The sequence below is a fragment of the Astyanax mexicanus genome, chromosome 22 (assembly GCF_023375975.1).
Source record: "Astyanax mexicanus isolate ESR-SI-001 chromosome 22, AstMex3_surface, whole genome shotgun sequence".
NCBI classification, from domain to species: Eukaryota; Metazoa; Chordata; class Actinopteri; order Characiformes; family Acestrorhamphidae; genus Astyanax; species Astyanax mexicanus.
The window spans coordinates 28,011,994-28,029,634 of NC_064429.1; the positions used below are offsets into that span (position 1 = coordinate 28,011,994).

A 17,641-nucleotide genomic window follows, 5' to 3' on the forward strand; every position below is an offset into this window, starting at 1 on the left:
CTCCCAGCAAAAGCAAAATGATGTTCCATGCCTGAGGCAGTATGTCCTGTGTGTGGACTTCCTTTGGGAGAGGAAAACTATGGAAAATATGTGCAGCACACATACTGCAGCTCTTCAGCTGAAACGGGCCTATTTTTTTTTTACTGGCACAAATCATTTTTGGCCATAATTTTTCATGCCCTATTTAATGCAACAGCACGAGGTGATAGTGCACATGGGACACATGAGACGGGTTGAGTTTATGGTCAGCAGGCTTTTAGAGTGGAACTAGAAAGTGTAATATGAATATGATAGATTACACAGTAACAAAAATAGCACAAATCTTTGGAAATGGATGGAAAAATAAGCAAAATGTTGCTTCTGTTTTGACTTTAAACTTTATTAAATCAAATTTCCAATGACAATAACATAAGACAATTTTATAAAATTAAATATATATCTAAATATTAGGGTAGTGGTCATTTAAAGGTTGGGCCTTTTGGGCTCTATTTCTATGTATATTAACTGCTGCCATCTAGTGGTGAATACAGAGAAGCACAATACAATGTCATTATGTATGTATGTATGTATATCCTCCACAACAGACCATAAACCAGCCAGTAAACAAGTTTACAAGCCGATAAAACTTAAAGCCAACATGACAAAGCAAGGGCCTAATTTTACTAATCATTAAACACTTTAATCATGTTTATTTTACTGTCATGGATGGATTGTGGAAAAAAAAATAATATCAAATAAAAACATTTAATTATGTTCCAGTGATGGCAATGTACATAAGAATGCTGTTTTATGTCTTTAGTGCACAAAAAGACTCTCTTCTAACATAAAATTTAAACTTTAAATACCAATTAATTAAAATAATTAAATGCCAGTGGAAGCCAGTGTCATCATTAAACTTTTTAATCATGTTTATTTTACTATTATGGATGGTTGGTGAAAAAGAAAAGCTGAATATTAAATAAAAAATGTTAAACACTGGCTTCAAAAGCATTTATGTGTTTTAGTTAATAATTTTTTTATTAGAAGAGAGTGTATTTTTTGTGCTTTTGACACAGAAAACAGCATTCTTATATATATTGCCATCATTGGAACATAATTCAGGTCTAAATACTCAAATACTAATACTCAAGTATAAGCATTGCTGTAAAAAAAAAAACTTGTTTCTCAATGTAGTCTTTGTTTTTCTTTTAATCACTTAAAAAAATGTACAAAAAAACTTTATATTAAATCATTTTAAATTACATTAAACAAAATTACATGTTAAGGTTTTGCTCTGACTGCTGCAAAACTCAAAACTCTATTGTTAAAGATATTATTGTACTAAATAAAGCTGGAGGCCACAGGACTGTAAATATTTGCTGCAATCATTTAGAATTATCTGGCATGATTGGAGCTTTTAGAGCAAATAAAATGATTGATCCACAACAATAAAGACAAGAAAAGTCACTTGCCTTTGCCTCTGAACACAGAGGGCTGGATCTTCCTCTTCTTTCTGGGGACGGGCTGCGGGTCATTCTTCACAGAGGTTTTAACGACTGCTGCTACTTTAACCTGTGGTGCTGCTGGACTCTTACCACTCACTGCTTCACCCCACTCACTGTCCTCAGACCTGCCTGCGCATATACTGACAAAAAATTATGTTTATGGCACAAACTGTATTACAGAAAGTGGGTGTAGAAGATGAATTGAGATTCAAAAATGTATTGTAATTGAAACTAAACTTATTTATTTAAAATTGCCGGTCAATTCACTTGGTATTTATGGCAATATGAGCATTATTTCAGAGTAAGTTAAGGTCCACCACTCACAAAGGGCTGTGGGATTATACAAGCACTTAAAAATGATGAGTTTCTTTGATTTTACCAAATTGAAAACCTCTGGAATATAATCAAGAGGAAGATGCATGATCACAAACCATCAAACCAAGCTGAACTGCTTGAATTTTTGCACCAGGAGTAAAGGCATAAAGTTATCCAAAAGCAGTGTGTAAGACTGGTGGAGGAGAACATGCCAAGATGCATGAAAACTGTGATTAAAAACCAGGAATAATTCCACCAAATATTGATTTCTGAACTCTTAAAACTTTATGAATATAAACTTGTTTTCTTTGCATTATTTGAGGTCTGAAAGCTCTGCATCTCTTTTTGTTATTTCTGCCATTTCTCATTTTCTGCAAATAAGTGCGCTACATGACAGCATATGTATATTTGGAATTTGGGAGAAACGTTGTCTGTAGTTTATAGAATAAAACAACAATGTTCATTTTACTCAAACATATACCTATAAATATATAAATACCAAAAAATAAATATTTCTCAAATTTTCCCAGAGCTGAATATCTTCTTTATATTTTGTAAATTTCTTACAAATCTTTAATTTCATCTTATCTATTATAATGTATATATTATTGTATATCTAATTTTATATTTAGCTGTCGTATTTGTCTTGTATTTACTAGAGGTGTATAAAATAAAAAATAAAAATTATATATATATATATATATATATATATATATATATATATATATATATATATATATATATATATATTGTGATATATAAAAATACAGCTATTTCCACTACATCTACTACTGATTTAGTGTCTGAATGTCTGAATGAAAAGCACAGAGATGTATTTATTACTTTGCCTGTAGACAGTGAGCCGGCGCCCTCTTGTGTCTGATATCTCTCACTGCTCTGCTGCATCTGGTTGATGATCTTCTCTGCATGTTCTCTGAAAGTCCAGCATTCTCCTTGTTTTCCCTGCATCGCCTTTTCACTGGCCGTGCTGGATTCAGGTCTGGGTCCTGCAGCCACCGTGGATTATGAAGGCTTTTCCTATATCACAAAAATAAACACAGTCAAACTCAGTCAGTTTGAATGCAGTTCAAGAAAATGCCATCACACATCTTTAAGTGTGTAGTGACAAAAGTTTCTGATGATTTTATACAATGCTTTTAATATATGTCTAGCATTACATTATTTTAATAATTGATTATTTAAGAACGTATTATTAATTAACAATAATTAGGCAAAATTGTATTTAATTAGATTTTTAATAGTCATTTAAAAAATTTGAACACCCCAAGTAAAAACCTTACTGATATTTGAGAAAATTAAAAGATGGCAATTAAATACAGTACCAGTCAAAATTGGACACACCTCTTTTTCTTATTTAGTGTTTTCTTTATTTTTATGTTTTCTTTTAAACATTGTAAATGTAATATTGAAGACTATATTAAAGCTATACTCAAACACATGCAGCATTATTATAACAAGTATAACCAGAATATGTTTCATAATAAGAGTCTTCTACATATATTCTTCTACGCAGACTACTGCCCAAAATCTAGTGAATCAAAAATAAATATCTCATTAGAAATAGCTGATATGAGCATATAATTTTGGTCGTTTACTGTTAAAGAATTACCAATCACATTTTCACACATTGCCACTTCATTCATGACATGATTGGTTCTTTAGTTTAGCACTAAAGCTAGATAGCTCCTGACAGCCAGGCTGGAGGCTTTTGTAATTCACAGAATTCACAGCAGGGAGCGTTCAGGGTCACCACTCTTCATCCTGCACAGCTCATTAACGCCTTCTTATAGTAGCCTATAACCTCAAAACTGGTTTAAACTCAACATACTCCTGAAATACACTGACAGATTAAGTTTAAAAACAAAGTACCTTTATGACTTAAAATATACAAAAATATTATATATGACAAACAACAGTTGGTTTATATTTTTACTACATAATGCTACATATATTTTTTAAGTTTTTTAAATATATTTACACTTCATGTGTTATGCATTTGCACCTTTGATTAACTTATAGTTATTATATTATATTATTTAGGTCCTTGTTATTTTACTAAATGTTGTAGTTTAATTTGTTATTTCACTTTTTTTATTCTGCTGTGTCATCTGTGTGCGAGACTTTATATATATATAATTGCTGTGCAATGAAAAACATGTATCTCCAAAGCAGCAGCTTTGCAGGAGAGAGCAAAAAAACTTCTTAACTTTCAATGGAAGTCAATGTAAAAAGAGTTTATTTCAGGTGATTTTGGAGAACTTCAATTTGTCCTTTTTTACAGAATAAGGGAGAGTTTGTGTGTTTAAATTGTGTAGTAAACTAAAAATTGACAGAAATAAAAAAATAAATAAAATTGACATTTTTTATTGTTTATTATTGGACAGTTTATTATTGGACAGTGAAAAAAAACATGCTGTAAAGTCTTATCATAATGACAAAATGGGTGCGTGTCCTTTTAATTGGCACCATATATGGACACAAAAAATAACAGACCACTTAAAAATGATGAGTTTCTCTGATTTTACCAAAATTAAAACCTCTGGATTATAATCAAGAGGAAAATGGATGATCACAAGCCATCAAACCAAGCTGAACCACTTAAATGTTTGCACCTGGAGTGGCATAAAGGTATCCAAAAGCAGTGTGTAAGACTGGTGGAGGAAAACATGCTAAGATGCATGAAAACTATGATTAAAAACCAGGGTTATTCCACCAAATATTAATTTCTGAACTCTTAAAACTTTGCATTATTTGAGGTCTAAAGCTCTGCATAGTTTTTTGTTATTTCAGCCATTTCACATTTTCTGCAAATAAATGCTCTAAATGACTATTTTTATTTGGAATTTGGGAGAAATGTTGTTGTCTGTAGTTTAAAGAATAAAACAACAATGTTAATTTTACTTAAACATATACCTATAAATAGCAAAATCAAAAAACTGATTCAGAAACTGAAGTGGTGTTCATTTTTTCCAGAGCTGTATATGTGTAAATCTTAATAATATTTGTCTAAATAATGATCATATATCAGATTTCATTGTGTGTATGAATGAGATGAGTGAGTCTACTCACGTCTTTATCCGGCCATTTATCCGTCTTTTTTTGATCTATTTTTATTTTATTATATTTTTAGCATCTGTTTATGTAACGTCTTGTGTGCACCTACATAAAGGCGTTAGGAAAACTCTTATTTTCCATTGTCTTATTAATCTACAATGTAGACAATGTAGAAAAAAATAAAAATAATTTTTTTAAAACATTAAATAAAAAGGGGCGTGTCTAAACTTTTAAGTGGCACTGTATATGGACACATGTTAAATCCATAATAATCTTAATATGTCTAAATAATGGACGAATCTCTGTATTAATGTTAAAAAGATTAATCGTGTATTTATCTGGATATTAGACTGTGGTTACATCTAATAGTAAATAATGAAAAAAAAAATAAAGAAAAGGCATTAAATAAAAAGGGGCGTGTCCAAACTTTTGACTGGCAATGTTTGTGGACATATATGTTGAATCCTTAATGATATATGTCTAAATAAAGGTCATATATCAGATTTCCGTGTGTGTAATAAAGAGAAAAAGTTACTAATATCTTTAACCGGCTATTAGACTCTTCAGGGCTGAGCGCTCCGCTGATCAGAGCTGAGCTCGGGGGGCGGAGGGGTCTGCAGGGGGGCGGATTACTCCTGTAACCCTACACACTTCAGCTAACTTAACTAACTACAGCTATCCTCATGCTAATGCGGTCTATTCTGCATTAAAAAAGAGAAGTGTGAGCGTATTTACATTAAACTACTTCTTTTGTTTTTTAAGACGTAGAACATTCTAGATTCTAGCCATTTTACGGAAAATATAACCAAATGAATGAGGTACTATTTTTATCAGCGGAAGTTTGTGATATTTAGGTTTAATGCTGTAGGCTACAACTACAAACCAGCTAAACTAACTTAAAACGTGTTTGTTTGTAGCTGAGCATATATAAGTCTCCAAACGCCTTTAAAAAGTGTGTAGCTCTTACCTTTTAGCCACGGCCGTCCGCTGGGTGTGTATTCTCCCGTTTTCCATCTTTATATGTAGAAGTTTATACTCCAGAAGAGCTCTGCTCTTGTCAAACAAACCCGTGTAGTCTGAGCGCCTCACATTCAAACTCCCTCCTCCTCCATCCACTAGCAGAGGAAGCTCGGCCTGAAGAAACGGGGAGCTCTCGACCAATCACAGCGCTGCATTTTAAAACACTCAAACCTCTGCACACTTCTGCTCTGGAGGAAGGAAAACACGTTCCAGCAGTGAAGAGATGTTTCTGCTCCATTACATTACAGAGCTTACTATGCTATGGAAGCCCATTTCTGGCACTTGAAAAAAAAAAAAAAAAAAAAGGGTTTACGTCCTCCACTAAGTCACAGTTATGAGATACTCCATGATTATTGTGAGATACTAAATCATTATTATGAGGTAATACCTTTAGACGGTCAGTATAACGATAATTCATTTTATTTTCTGACAATTATAGGCTAAATGCAAAACTAGAAATTTGAATGTAAAAACTCATTATTTAATTTTTGTAAGAAAATAAATTCAAGAAGTAAGTTTTTATAAATTTTTCCCAAGTTGGATAATACCATCAGATTTGACAAATCTGAAAATCAAAAGAAGATTTTAATTTTTTTTTTTTTATCTTTTTGCGAAAAGCTAAAATGAAAAACTTGATAATTGAAAAATTAAACTGCTAAACATTATACTGACCCCAGACCATGGGCGTGGTAGTGGGGGGAAAAGTGGACCTGACCACCCAGGGCCCAAGTAGAGAGAGGGGCCCATGAAAATTTTTGCTCACGTTCCTTGTGTACTGGCATGGATAGGGGCCCACTGTCACTGAGAGTGTACAGGGCCCCGAATTTGCTGCTACGCCCCTGCCCCAGACATAGGCTCTGTTCACATTACCAGGCTGAAATGACTTGAATCAGATTTTTGCTTAGTATGGCTCAGATCTGATTTTTTCATGGCTGTGTGCACCTTCAAAATCCGTTTTTTATTATTTAAATCAGATTTGAGTCACTTTCATATGTGTTCATATCTCTTGGTGCAGCTGTTCAGCTATAGCTAAAAAAAAAAAACAGCAAAAGCAAACCACCTGGCTTTTTTTCACCTCCGAGACCTGAACATGTACTAGCTGTGGACACATTCAGTGTGTGGACAGCAAAGCATGGTTGTTGGTTAAGTCAGCTTGTATAAGAGCATTTTATGAAATGCTGTAAGTGTAAAGAATACATGCTTTGTGGCATTTTTCCCTTATTAGGCTAAATTCGTTGGAATAAGTTGGAATAGGTATTTAAAGACATTATACGATACTATATATGACAAACACACTGAGAGCTGAGTTTATATAGGCTTAAAATATTAAGGATACCATTTTTTGGAATTTCAGATGCTCTGGTAATTTATGAGACATTCAGGTTAATTTATAAGGGTTCTGATTCTGTAAATTTTTTAATTTGTTCACAGTCTGAATCTTTTTGGCTGTAGAGTCCAATCTCAGAAAGCAGACAGTAAATGTAGTGTAAGCCAGTGAATTTAGTCTGTCTTGGTGAGTGAGCTGCCTGCTTGGGCCCCAGTTAGTAATTGTTGCAGTGACCGTTGCCAGGTACCAGTGAAGAATTTATATTTTTTTCTCAGCCCTGCAGACTGTATAGGCTGCAGTGTAAATGCACTGTAGACAAGAAGAAGGCCATTTTCTCCCTCTCAACTGATTTCAGTGGAAGTACAGTCTATTCGCACAAGTTTGGGCCTTTTTATGGAAATTATTATATTAATGTTCAGTTTAGATTTAGTTTTGTCATTATTTTCACTTAACATACAGTATTATTGCATAACATTATGTACATACAGCACAATGTTTGGATTGTAAATCAATATGTGAGCGCACTAACAGAGCACAGAAAAATTAACAGAAAAACAGAGCAGCAGATAAACAGAAAAAGGCCAAGTCTTGAGAAGCCATTAAAGGTTTTGTTTTCACAGTGGGGGAACAGCAGCAGGAATACTGCACAAAAGAGTGGGCTGGACCTGAACAAGGGCATAACGACCGAGGATGGCCCCTATTCTAATGCAGGAACACTTATATCACCATGTTATCTTGTGTTAAACAATACAGCAAAGAAACCCTTTAATTTGGTGTATTTAGTGCTAAAAAGTGGTTTTTATTTTACATTTTGGTGCATGTTTTGCTATATATTTTAAGCTACGCTACTAAACTAATTGTTTTCTATTGGATATGATCATTTAAATTAATATAAATGTAAAATGATAACGAGTACAAACTTTTGTTGAATAGCCCCCCTCTGTTAATCCCCATCATTCCAAAATACAGCACTTTAGCCAGTTTTCAAATTGGACTTTCTATGCTAGAGATAGGGGCATGCAAAGAATTTACTACTTTTACACTATTAACAAGCTCAAAATAGCTCTACACTTCATTGGTAAAAATCCGAGGGCCCTCATACTTAAAACTAGACATTTAATAATAATTCAGTGGAAATGTGTGAATTCTAGCTGTTGCTGAAAATATCTCTATAATGTTAATTGTTAATGGTGAAAAATAGTGTTCTCTTTGAATGGGCAATGCTATGCCCCTATCACTAGCACTGTAAGCCTGTTGGGAACATTGGCTAAAAGTTCTGTATTTCGGAATGCCGGGGGTGAATGGAGACGGGCTATTCAACAAAAGTTTGTACTGGTTTTCATGTTTCACTACAACCCAAGTCCATTTCATACTGGAGTTCTCCTTTAAGCTAAAATTCTGGCCCAAACCCCTTTTTTTTTACCGGGACCCAGTTGTGCTTCCCAAAGGGACCTCATCACTACAGACCACCCTAGCAACCCAGATAGGGCCCATGTTTAACCCCTTCTGGTTCCATCACCTACCTTGGTTGGGAATCAATATGTGGGGCCAACATAAGGTCCATGGACAAAACCTGATTCTGGTCCCTAGGCCCCACAAGGGCATGTTATCTAGCTGCTGAGTAAGTAGAACTTCAACAGATCACTGTCATTTAACATGGAAGCTAAAGATGAGAATTTATAGGATATATCACAAATCCACATCTTTCCACTGTAGGTGATGTCTACTTATCAGCATTTTCGCAGGAAAGAGGGCCACGTCAGCACAGATAGGAATCAGCCCAAGCCTTTTTCTGGCCTGATTCCAGATAGCTAACAGCAAGAATTTAGCAGACTCAGCTGCCTATACCTGCACTAGCTCTGAATGCGTACTAAATGAGTATTAAAATACTGATAGAAATATCATATATACAATTTCAACATGAACAAGATGTTATTTTATGTCTGCAGCTGTAAGAAACTCACATGAAACAAACCTAAGCCAGGTGGGTGTGGGCTTTGTACATATGTTGCTACTGTAAGCCAGTTGGGCTTCACCAATGGTTCCCAAAGTTATAACCCACTGGAGATACACCAAAATGAAAATTGTGGGCTGAAACCAAACACAATTGAACAAACCCAACTTTTTTGCAGGTTTTATTTTTTATTTTTTTGCCAAATTCACCACACGACAAAGGAAACTCATTTACAACAATAATGTTTTTACAGTTCTCATCTTTTTCAGATTTGATTGTCTTCAATTTAATTGTCTTTTCAGACAAATTGATCTGGAGATCGCCGGTTCGAATCCTGTTCATGTAGCTTGCCATCAGCTACCGGAGCTCTGAGGGAGCATAATTGCCCTTGCTCTCTCTGGGTGGGTAGATGGCACTCTTTACCCTTATTACTCCAAAGGGTGATGTCGATCAGCCTAAGGTGTCTGTGAGCTGATGTATCTGAATCGAGTTGCTGCGCTTTCCTCCGAGCGCATTGTGATGCTACTCAGCGATGCTGCATCAGCAGCAGTTCGAAAAGAGTCGGTGGCTGATTTCACATGTATCGGAGGAAGTATGTGCTAGTCTCCACCCACCTGGTGTCGGGGCATTACTAGTGATAGGGGTCCTAATAAGTGGGTTGGGTAATTGGCTGTGTAAATTGGGAGAAAATGGGATAAAAATTAGAAAAAAAAAATTCAGACAAATATTCAGTGCTGTCCTGTTAAATGAATGTAAGGTATTTTTGCTCTGTATCCTGATTTACAGGATATAAGAAAATCATACTGCAAAAACTGGACCATTCTCATCAAAATGTCCTAATCATGTGTATAAAAGTTTTGTAAGGAGCAACAAACATGAGGTTTGTCTTCTTTTTCTTATTCACAGTTCTTCCTCGCCTCTGAGCTCTCCTCCCCCACACTACAGGCGTACATCTCCAGCAGCTACTGTACCAACAGGGACAAAACAACTGCATTATGTAGTCCTGACCCACTTAATGTAAACAAAGCACCCCAGTATGTGTCAGTCACAACAGCCAGCATATAGAAGGCTGTCTGATTACACCAACTGTCCTTATTTTTTGGGTGAATGAGTGTGAATTAGCACTGTTTTACATCACTCATAAAAATAGTGTAGAAGAACCACAAGAGAAGCTTGGAGTTGGGAGGTTCTTTAGATGACTGCATATAAGGGCTGTGTATTTGCAGAAACTTGGGTTTCGATTAATTGTTACGTTGCTTATAGACGGACATTCAAAAAGTCATGGGATAGCAGTGTGTAACTTGGGACACCTATATATATGTTTATGAATTATCTTGTGAATGAGGTTGAACACTTGGATGCTGGGATGGGAATCTCAGGGCATCTCAAAATAAGACATTATCACACTATGTTGGCCATGATAATGATGATATAACTGTGATAATACTGTGTTTCTGCAATATTGTAACTTAGTTTTTAATAACACATTTTCAGATTTTTTAATGAGAAGGGTACCATCATATAAGAGCAGATAAATGTTTTACTAAACCCCAAATTCACCATATACAAAAATTACTGAACTGAAAAATATCTACAACTCATTGATTGAAAAATGCACAAAAACACACCCAAAGGAATATGTTTCTCCAGTCTTTTAAATTCGTTCAATAGTATCTTCCAAAAAGAATTGCATCATTCTTACCAGGTTTAGCTGAAATAGTCCGTAGAAGTCCATAGAAATCCTGAGAAATGTAGTGAAACAGTGAAGAAATAATCCAATTTATTATAATCCAACAATATGATATAGCGTGATATTAATATTTTGTCTCACTCCTTCTGAACAATGGTCAGCGTGCTCATGGGAAGATAACGTGAATTACCAAAGTTAAAGCAAAGACTGACAGTGGGTGCCTAATGAATGAATGAATGAATTTAGGCCAACATGACCTCTGGCATGTCAGTGTATTAGCTTGATAGCTTGCATCCACTGAATAAATATATTTTTGATGTAATCAAAGGTACCTTTTTCTATGCCATCACCCCAAACAACTTCTATGGTATTTCAATTTTTAAGAGGGTACAAGATCCCCTCGCTAAAGCCCACCAGGTGCAAATAATTTTCCCAAGTTTGCAAAAGACTGTCTCACTGGGCAAGAATGCCATTAGAACCAGATGTACAGTATGTGTGGTACATTCATCCAGTATTGAATTTAGAGGGACTGGAGACCCAGAAGAATTCCAGTTTTTCAGAGTATTTTAAATACTACAACTATACACTGTGCAGAACTGTTTTTAAGTATTATGTTTTCAAAAGGAAGTGAGGGAGTGTGGTAATTAGAAACCCAGTCACAAACCAGACTCTCCCTTTTTAAAAAGGGTTAGTTAAACTAATGGGTCAGTTCAAAGACGATCGCAAGATCCGTGGTTGTACGAGTGTAACTGTATTCTCCATTAGTCTGTGAGACAGTTAATTGTTGATATGGGATTTCCTCTGCCTCTCTACACTAAATTCTCTGGAGGCTCCAGTTACACGCTGAACTGGTTTTGAACTTCAGCTATGCATTCACTCTACAGCTTCCCCACAAGGGAACATTGGACATGGCACAAACTCAGCGGAAAGAAAATGTGTTAGTTTTTATTCGTCAGCTCTATCGCTGAAGTTTAAGTTCTACAGATACCAGACTGCAGCTTGTATCTTACAAATGAGCCCTAGACCTATGAGGGTATTGTAACTATCAAAAATGTAATATAAGCTTAAACCTCACCTCCAAATAATGAGAAACGTTAGAGTTAGTATCATGACACTACTGTCCTTGTATTACTTAAGCAGTAATATCCATATTTTCTGCATGTGTTTAGTTAGGTAAAATCAAAGATGTACTAGATCAAAGGTACACTCTAAGAAATATAAGTACAGATTTGTACTTAAAAGAGTACAAAGCTTGTCGCTGGGGCTGTACCTTATATTGAGGCACAAAAAAGTACCTTTCAGTGAAAGTACTTTTTTGTACCCATGGTTTTTGTGCCAGTAAAGATTATAAAGATTATAAACATTATCATCAACTAAAAATGGCTCAAAAACTTGATGATACAAAATTGTCTGGCTTTCAAATAAAAAATGTGCAATTTAAATATATACTGTTCATTAGTACAGTGATGCAGAATACTGAATGTAACTTTTGGCTCGTTAAATGGTACAAATTTGTACTTATTGCTGTTAGAAAACACTTTGTACTTCAAAGGGAACAAATCTGACCCTGTAAAGACCAGTATTGTACCATTGAGGGTACAATTATAAAGAATGTACCTTTGAGTACAAAAAAGTACTCATATCGTACCTCTGTTTTTTAGAGTGTATACTAAAAATTGAAGTATGAACTCAAGCTTTTTACTCTTTAAAGAAAAGTGTAAAAGTACTGATTTCAAAACTACTAAGTAAAAGTAATATAAGGAGGGGAAAATGCCATTAAGAACAAAAGCCTAGGCCGTGCCACAAGGATCCTATAGTGCACTTCTTTAATGTAATATTAAAATCTTAATGTTGTAAAATTTGGGATGAACTAGGCTCCCTGTTTCAGCTGCTTATATGCACATTGAAAATGAATGGATTTTTATTACAATGCAAATATATTAAAGAAGCTTAGTAGAATGAAAAAGTCTGGACAATAATTACTCCAGTATAGATAAACAAAAAGGTAACAAAGTATTTGTACTACTCTGGGTTAAATAATTAAACAGACTAGCACACACTGCTTTGTTCCACGTTTTAATTTCATCACAAAGCACCGGCCAGTTTCTGAGGCCAGACCAATGGCAATAGGATACAGGAGGCAGCAGGTAGACACGTACACATTCACGCCATTCATTTAAACAGGAGCATGATCCAGGCCTCACAATATGTATACACACATAGCACTCATCTCTTTACAATCACTTCTTTGAGTTTCACATCTCATATTTAGTTATTTGTACATACAGTAATTATGGACACCAAGAAACAGAAGCACAATTCCCAAAGAGGCACCACAGACATACACTGATACATTACAAATCTGTGTATAACACTGAAAAATAGCATAGTAGCTAATATCACTCTCAGATTTGTGTAAGGGTCTAGCTGGTGAATTTATCATTCACTTTTTGTTGCTTTTAATATAATTTTATATATCTGTCTTTTCAGTTCAAGTTTTACAAATATCTCCATTCATGCTTCAATAAATTAGAAACATAGGTTTATTCTAGAAATCCAAATAATTATCTTTATTACTTAGCTCATAAGACTTCAACAATAACTCTGACGCAATTTCAGTAACGCAGTCAGACACATTGCACAATATAGATTCCAACATATGTACATCTCATTCAAAGAAATAAATACCTCGATGCAAAAAAGGACAATGTGGCCAACAGTGAACGAAAGCAGACGAGGCTCAGTTAGCACGATCTTGTTTGCATAAAGCTAACTGATCAGAGATCCGTGGGTAGAGTAACCAAAACACAATTTAAAGTTAAAGTATTGCTGCTTCAATGGAATAATGACTAAAGCAGAAAAGTTACATTTATAAAAATCATTCCAAAAGTGAGATATATGGTAAAAAATAAACACTTTTCCTGTCAGAATACAGTGAAACAGATAGCCGATAGCATTTGGAGTTTATTTGGAACTATTTTTCTGTTTTTTGAGTCTCTCTTTTTAGATTTTAATTTGGTTTTAAAATGAAATTGTAAACCTTCAAAGAGAGAGAAATGAGCATCAACAAAATAAGAAATAAAAAAATTGTTATGTTAGTGTGAAAACCTAACCTGTAACTGAGCATAAAGTAGCTAAGCTAGTTAGCTAGCTAGCTAGATGCCTTTAGTAGGAATGCACTGAAATTAAGATTTTTGGCCCAAACTGAACCAAATTAAACCATTTATCAAACAATTTTTGAATACCGAAATCTTTTATTTGTTTTCACTGATTTAGCAATTTTCCCCATTAATGCATAAATAAAATGCCTAAAAGTAGGTTTGTCTTGCTTTTCAGATGAAAAGCAGTTACAAGACTACAATTTAAAAAATATTTATTGAACACTGAACATTTTTAACGTACCTGCAGACATTACCACAAGGAAAAATATGACATAATAAGATATTTAGGTGCAGGTTATATGGTCCTTTCACTTATTCGGAACCAAATAATTTCACTTGCAGTGCATCTTCAGGCTCCTGAAATGCACTGTTCTGAAAAGAACTGAAATTGATCTCATTTGACCTCAAAATTGTACTTTGTATCTACCCACCTCAAAAATCCACCAGCTTTCAGTCACCATTAGCCACATTAGCATTTTCAGCTTATTTGGCAACACAAATGACCCCAGACTGAGGACAAAATTGACACTATGTGGTTTAAATTAATATAAAATACATTTCTGACCTTAAAGAAACATAAAGCACCACAAAATAGCCAAGGTTATATTTCCATCAGCTGCAGACAGAGGACTAAAACAGTCAAAAACACTTTATTTTGTCCTCTAGTCCGTATTGATGGCTGAGTTGGCTTTATTAACGAGGCAAAAAACGTGCTGTGAGTATTCCTTATAAGTGACAGCTCAATATAGAACACTTTATCGACATTATTATCTATAGTGTAAACATAGAAACACTGCACAGCATTTTCAGTACGAGTAACACTGCAGGTGACTTGACACGGTGATACAAGTCCAACATTGGTCATTCCACTCACAAACCCCTGACAAAGTGAGTAGCTTAGGGTACACAGAGGGTCCTCAAATCTCCCATAATCCCTGCCAACATCCCCCTGGGTCTCCTCAAGATCAAACCTCCAGATCGGATCACACACTGCACAGAGTACTGTAAACAGATTAATGCAGCACCCACAGGATCTTCAGGCCTTTATAATGTCCACGCTGTTCAACATCCTCTTGTTTAGAGGAAAGGCAGTAGAGAGAGAGGGAGAGGGAGAGGAGGGATGAAGAAGGAAGAAAGGAGGAAGGTTGGGTTCTACGAATCGAATGAAGGATGAGGGCTCTCTCCGTGAGAAGGGCTTCCTTTGTTTGGACGGCTAGCGGGAAAAAGAAAACAGAAGATATAGAGCGAAAAGGAAAAATAAAAGTTGAGAACAAAAAAAATGAAGCACTGAAATAGCAGCCTGCAAGCATGTCTGTATTAAAAAAGCAATATATAGTACCTACAGTTATTAATTAGCCATTAATTAGCTATTATTTAATTGATGCATTCCCATTATTGCTAGTTAGTATATATATATGACAAAACCTCATTTTCTGTATAGTGTTGCCTAGGGACTCTATAAACCTGTTAAAACCAGCCTTAATTCATTGTAATAAATTTAGGTCAAAACAGAAAAGAATAAAACAGGAGTTTTCTAAAAACTACACAGAAAATGGGTCCTCTGACAACCATGGAAGACCTTGTAGACCACCAAAACTGAAAACTAAAGAAGAAGCTCTAACTAAAAAAGAAGGAAATAGAGAAAAAATAAGACCATTTAATGAAATCAAACTGTTGAAGCTGCTACTGTTTTCAGGACAATAAATTATCTTATAAATACCTTTAAATTTGTATAGATTAACTTCTATTAAGTATTTGTAGCCTCAATACTTTGGCAAAGTACTGTATGTGCTACTTTACTGTATATAACATCTGTGGCAACAGGATAAGATAAAACATTCAGAACTTTCAGTGGAAGTCAGTGTAAAATGATTCTATTGTGAGATTTTTGTAGAGGACTATTGCCAGATTCAAACTATGTGTGACAAAAAGGGTTTTGTGAGACAGCGACAATGCTAATATATTTAATACATATTGTAATTCCAACAAAACAAACTCAAGTATCAAGAGAGTGCTTCAATCAAAACTAGGCAAAACTATTGCTCATATATACCGGTACTCCAGGTAGTTAGACTAAGGCTCATTATCTCCACCTTAAAGTTAGGCAAGGTTTACCCAGCCTACATGGCCATTCTGGTCCTTTATGGCAACAAAATGAAAGAAAAAAGAAAAAATAAGATATTACATTATTCCTTAAATGAAGCAGCTCTATTTATAACCACCTTCCTCATTCCATTGTCTAGTGTCAACAATATAGGGTATCTTAGACTGAAGACAATACATCAGGGTAAATTTCGGGGAAATTCAGGGAAAGTAGCAGCAGAAAGTCAGCGTGAGGGTGAGTGAGTGTTTATTAGCAGCAGGCTTTTGCTTGGTCTGAGTAGCATGCAGGCCAGTCTTGGGAGAGCAGGAAGAGAGGCACTCTCTCACTGAGAGTTAGCAAATGTTACTTATATTACTAAAGACCTCTGTAAGGCAAGCCAAGGCCATTTAGCATCATGTGCTAGCATTTATAATAGAATAAAGCTTTCTGAGAAATGCAGCCTGGACTCATTAAATACTCAAAATACTGTGTTTGTACACTGTTCGTTGTTCTTCATTGTGAAAAATATATAGAGCTTATACTGGTGATGAAGTGAAATGGCACACATGGCACAAATGGCACGTCTGTAGTGAGTGGTCTGTAGTGAGTGAGTGAATTACAGCATTAAATCACATCCATTATATCCATCACATCCATCGTAATGCACTTTAAATATCATTAGCGTGACTGTCTGATCCTTTGTGTGCGATTGTTCAAAGGACAAGTGTGCCTTCAAATAAATATGTGCATCTAATGAGGTTGAGATTAAGGTCGCAACCTCAGAGTCGGCAGCTGGGGATGTGCTTGTGTAAGTGTGTGTGTGTGTGTAAGTGTGTGTTTGTGTGTACAACTGTGTGTAAGTGTGAGAGAGACAGAAGCAGAGGAGGCAGGAGTTTTCCTCTGACTGCAGATCCAGGGTTAGTGGTCTGTAATGGAATCTGTGGATCTGGGGGGTCTTGTTGGAGAGGCTTGAGCTCGCCGACTTCAAAGACGATGACAACGGACAGACAGATGCAGAAAGACAGAGAGGACAAGACACACGATCAACAACCAAACAAACAACACTGGCAATGAACACACACACGCAATGAAGACACAGGGTTCTAATGACCAATCAACACACACTGAAATGGACCTGATTAAAAAATAAATGTCTATATGATAACTAACACCTTAACTTAGTAAAGAATCATATTAAATCTATAAATCTGAAAGTGAAAAACAATCTAGATACAGGTAGAAACCATGCAGTGTAAATTGAATTGAATTAAATTTAACCCCAGTCTCTAACATGTGGGACAACCCACTTTTAACCACTATGCAGACAAACCATTTTGATCCAATTGTGTAACATATCCAGTCTATAGTGTCACAGAACTGTAACGTAAACCAAAGTCCCAGCATTATCCTAGAATTTTCAGAAAGTTTTAAAGATATTTAGTATTATTTTGCAGTAATAAGTGATTTGTCAGGTCTAATAAAAATTTTCAGTGTGTGTATACGTCATAGTTAGTTACACTCTATAAAATAAA

General features: G+C 35.2%; 2 protein-coding genes across 7 annotated transcripts in view; both read right to left on the reverse strand.

Moving 5' to 3' along the window:
• Positions 1–5,983, reverse strand: part of LOC103021936 (regulator of G-protein signaling 3) — a 63,812-nt gene extending 57,829 nt beyond the window's left edge. Inside the window, exons 1-3 of the mRNA XM_022667430.2 lie at positions 5,842–5,983; positions 2,643–2,837; positions 1,452–1,624 (exon numbers count right to left, since the gene is read on the reverse strand). Of these exons, the coding sequence (XP_022523151.1) occupies positions 1,452–1,624; positions 2,643–2,837; positions 5,842–5,888 (415 nt within the window). The 5' untranslated portion in view covers positions 5,889–5,983. The remainder of the gene's footprint in view (positions 1–1,451; positions 1,625–2,642; positions 2,838–5,841) is intronic.
• A 6,945-nt stretch (positions 5,984–12,928) lies between these two features.
• Positions 12,929–17,641, reverse strand: part of dnm1b (dynamin 1b) — a 43,215-nt gene continuing 38,502 nt past the window's right edge. For 3 of the 6 annotated variants that reach the window (XM_022667446.2, XM_049470554.1, XM_049470555.1), the window contains one exon: positions 12,929–15,239. In XM_022667446.2, the coding sequence (XP_022523167.1) occupies positions 15,179–15,239 (61 nt within the window). In that variant the 3' untranslated portion in view covers positions 12,929–15,178. Of the gene's footprint in view, positions 17,092–17,641 lie in introns of all 6 variants that reach the window. The other 3 variants (XM_022667451.2, XM_022667449.2, XM_022667448.2) reach the window with 2 other exon arrangements.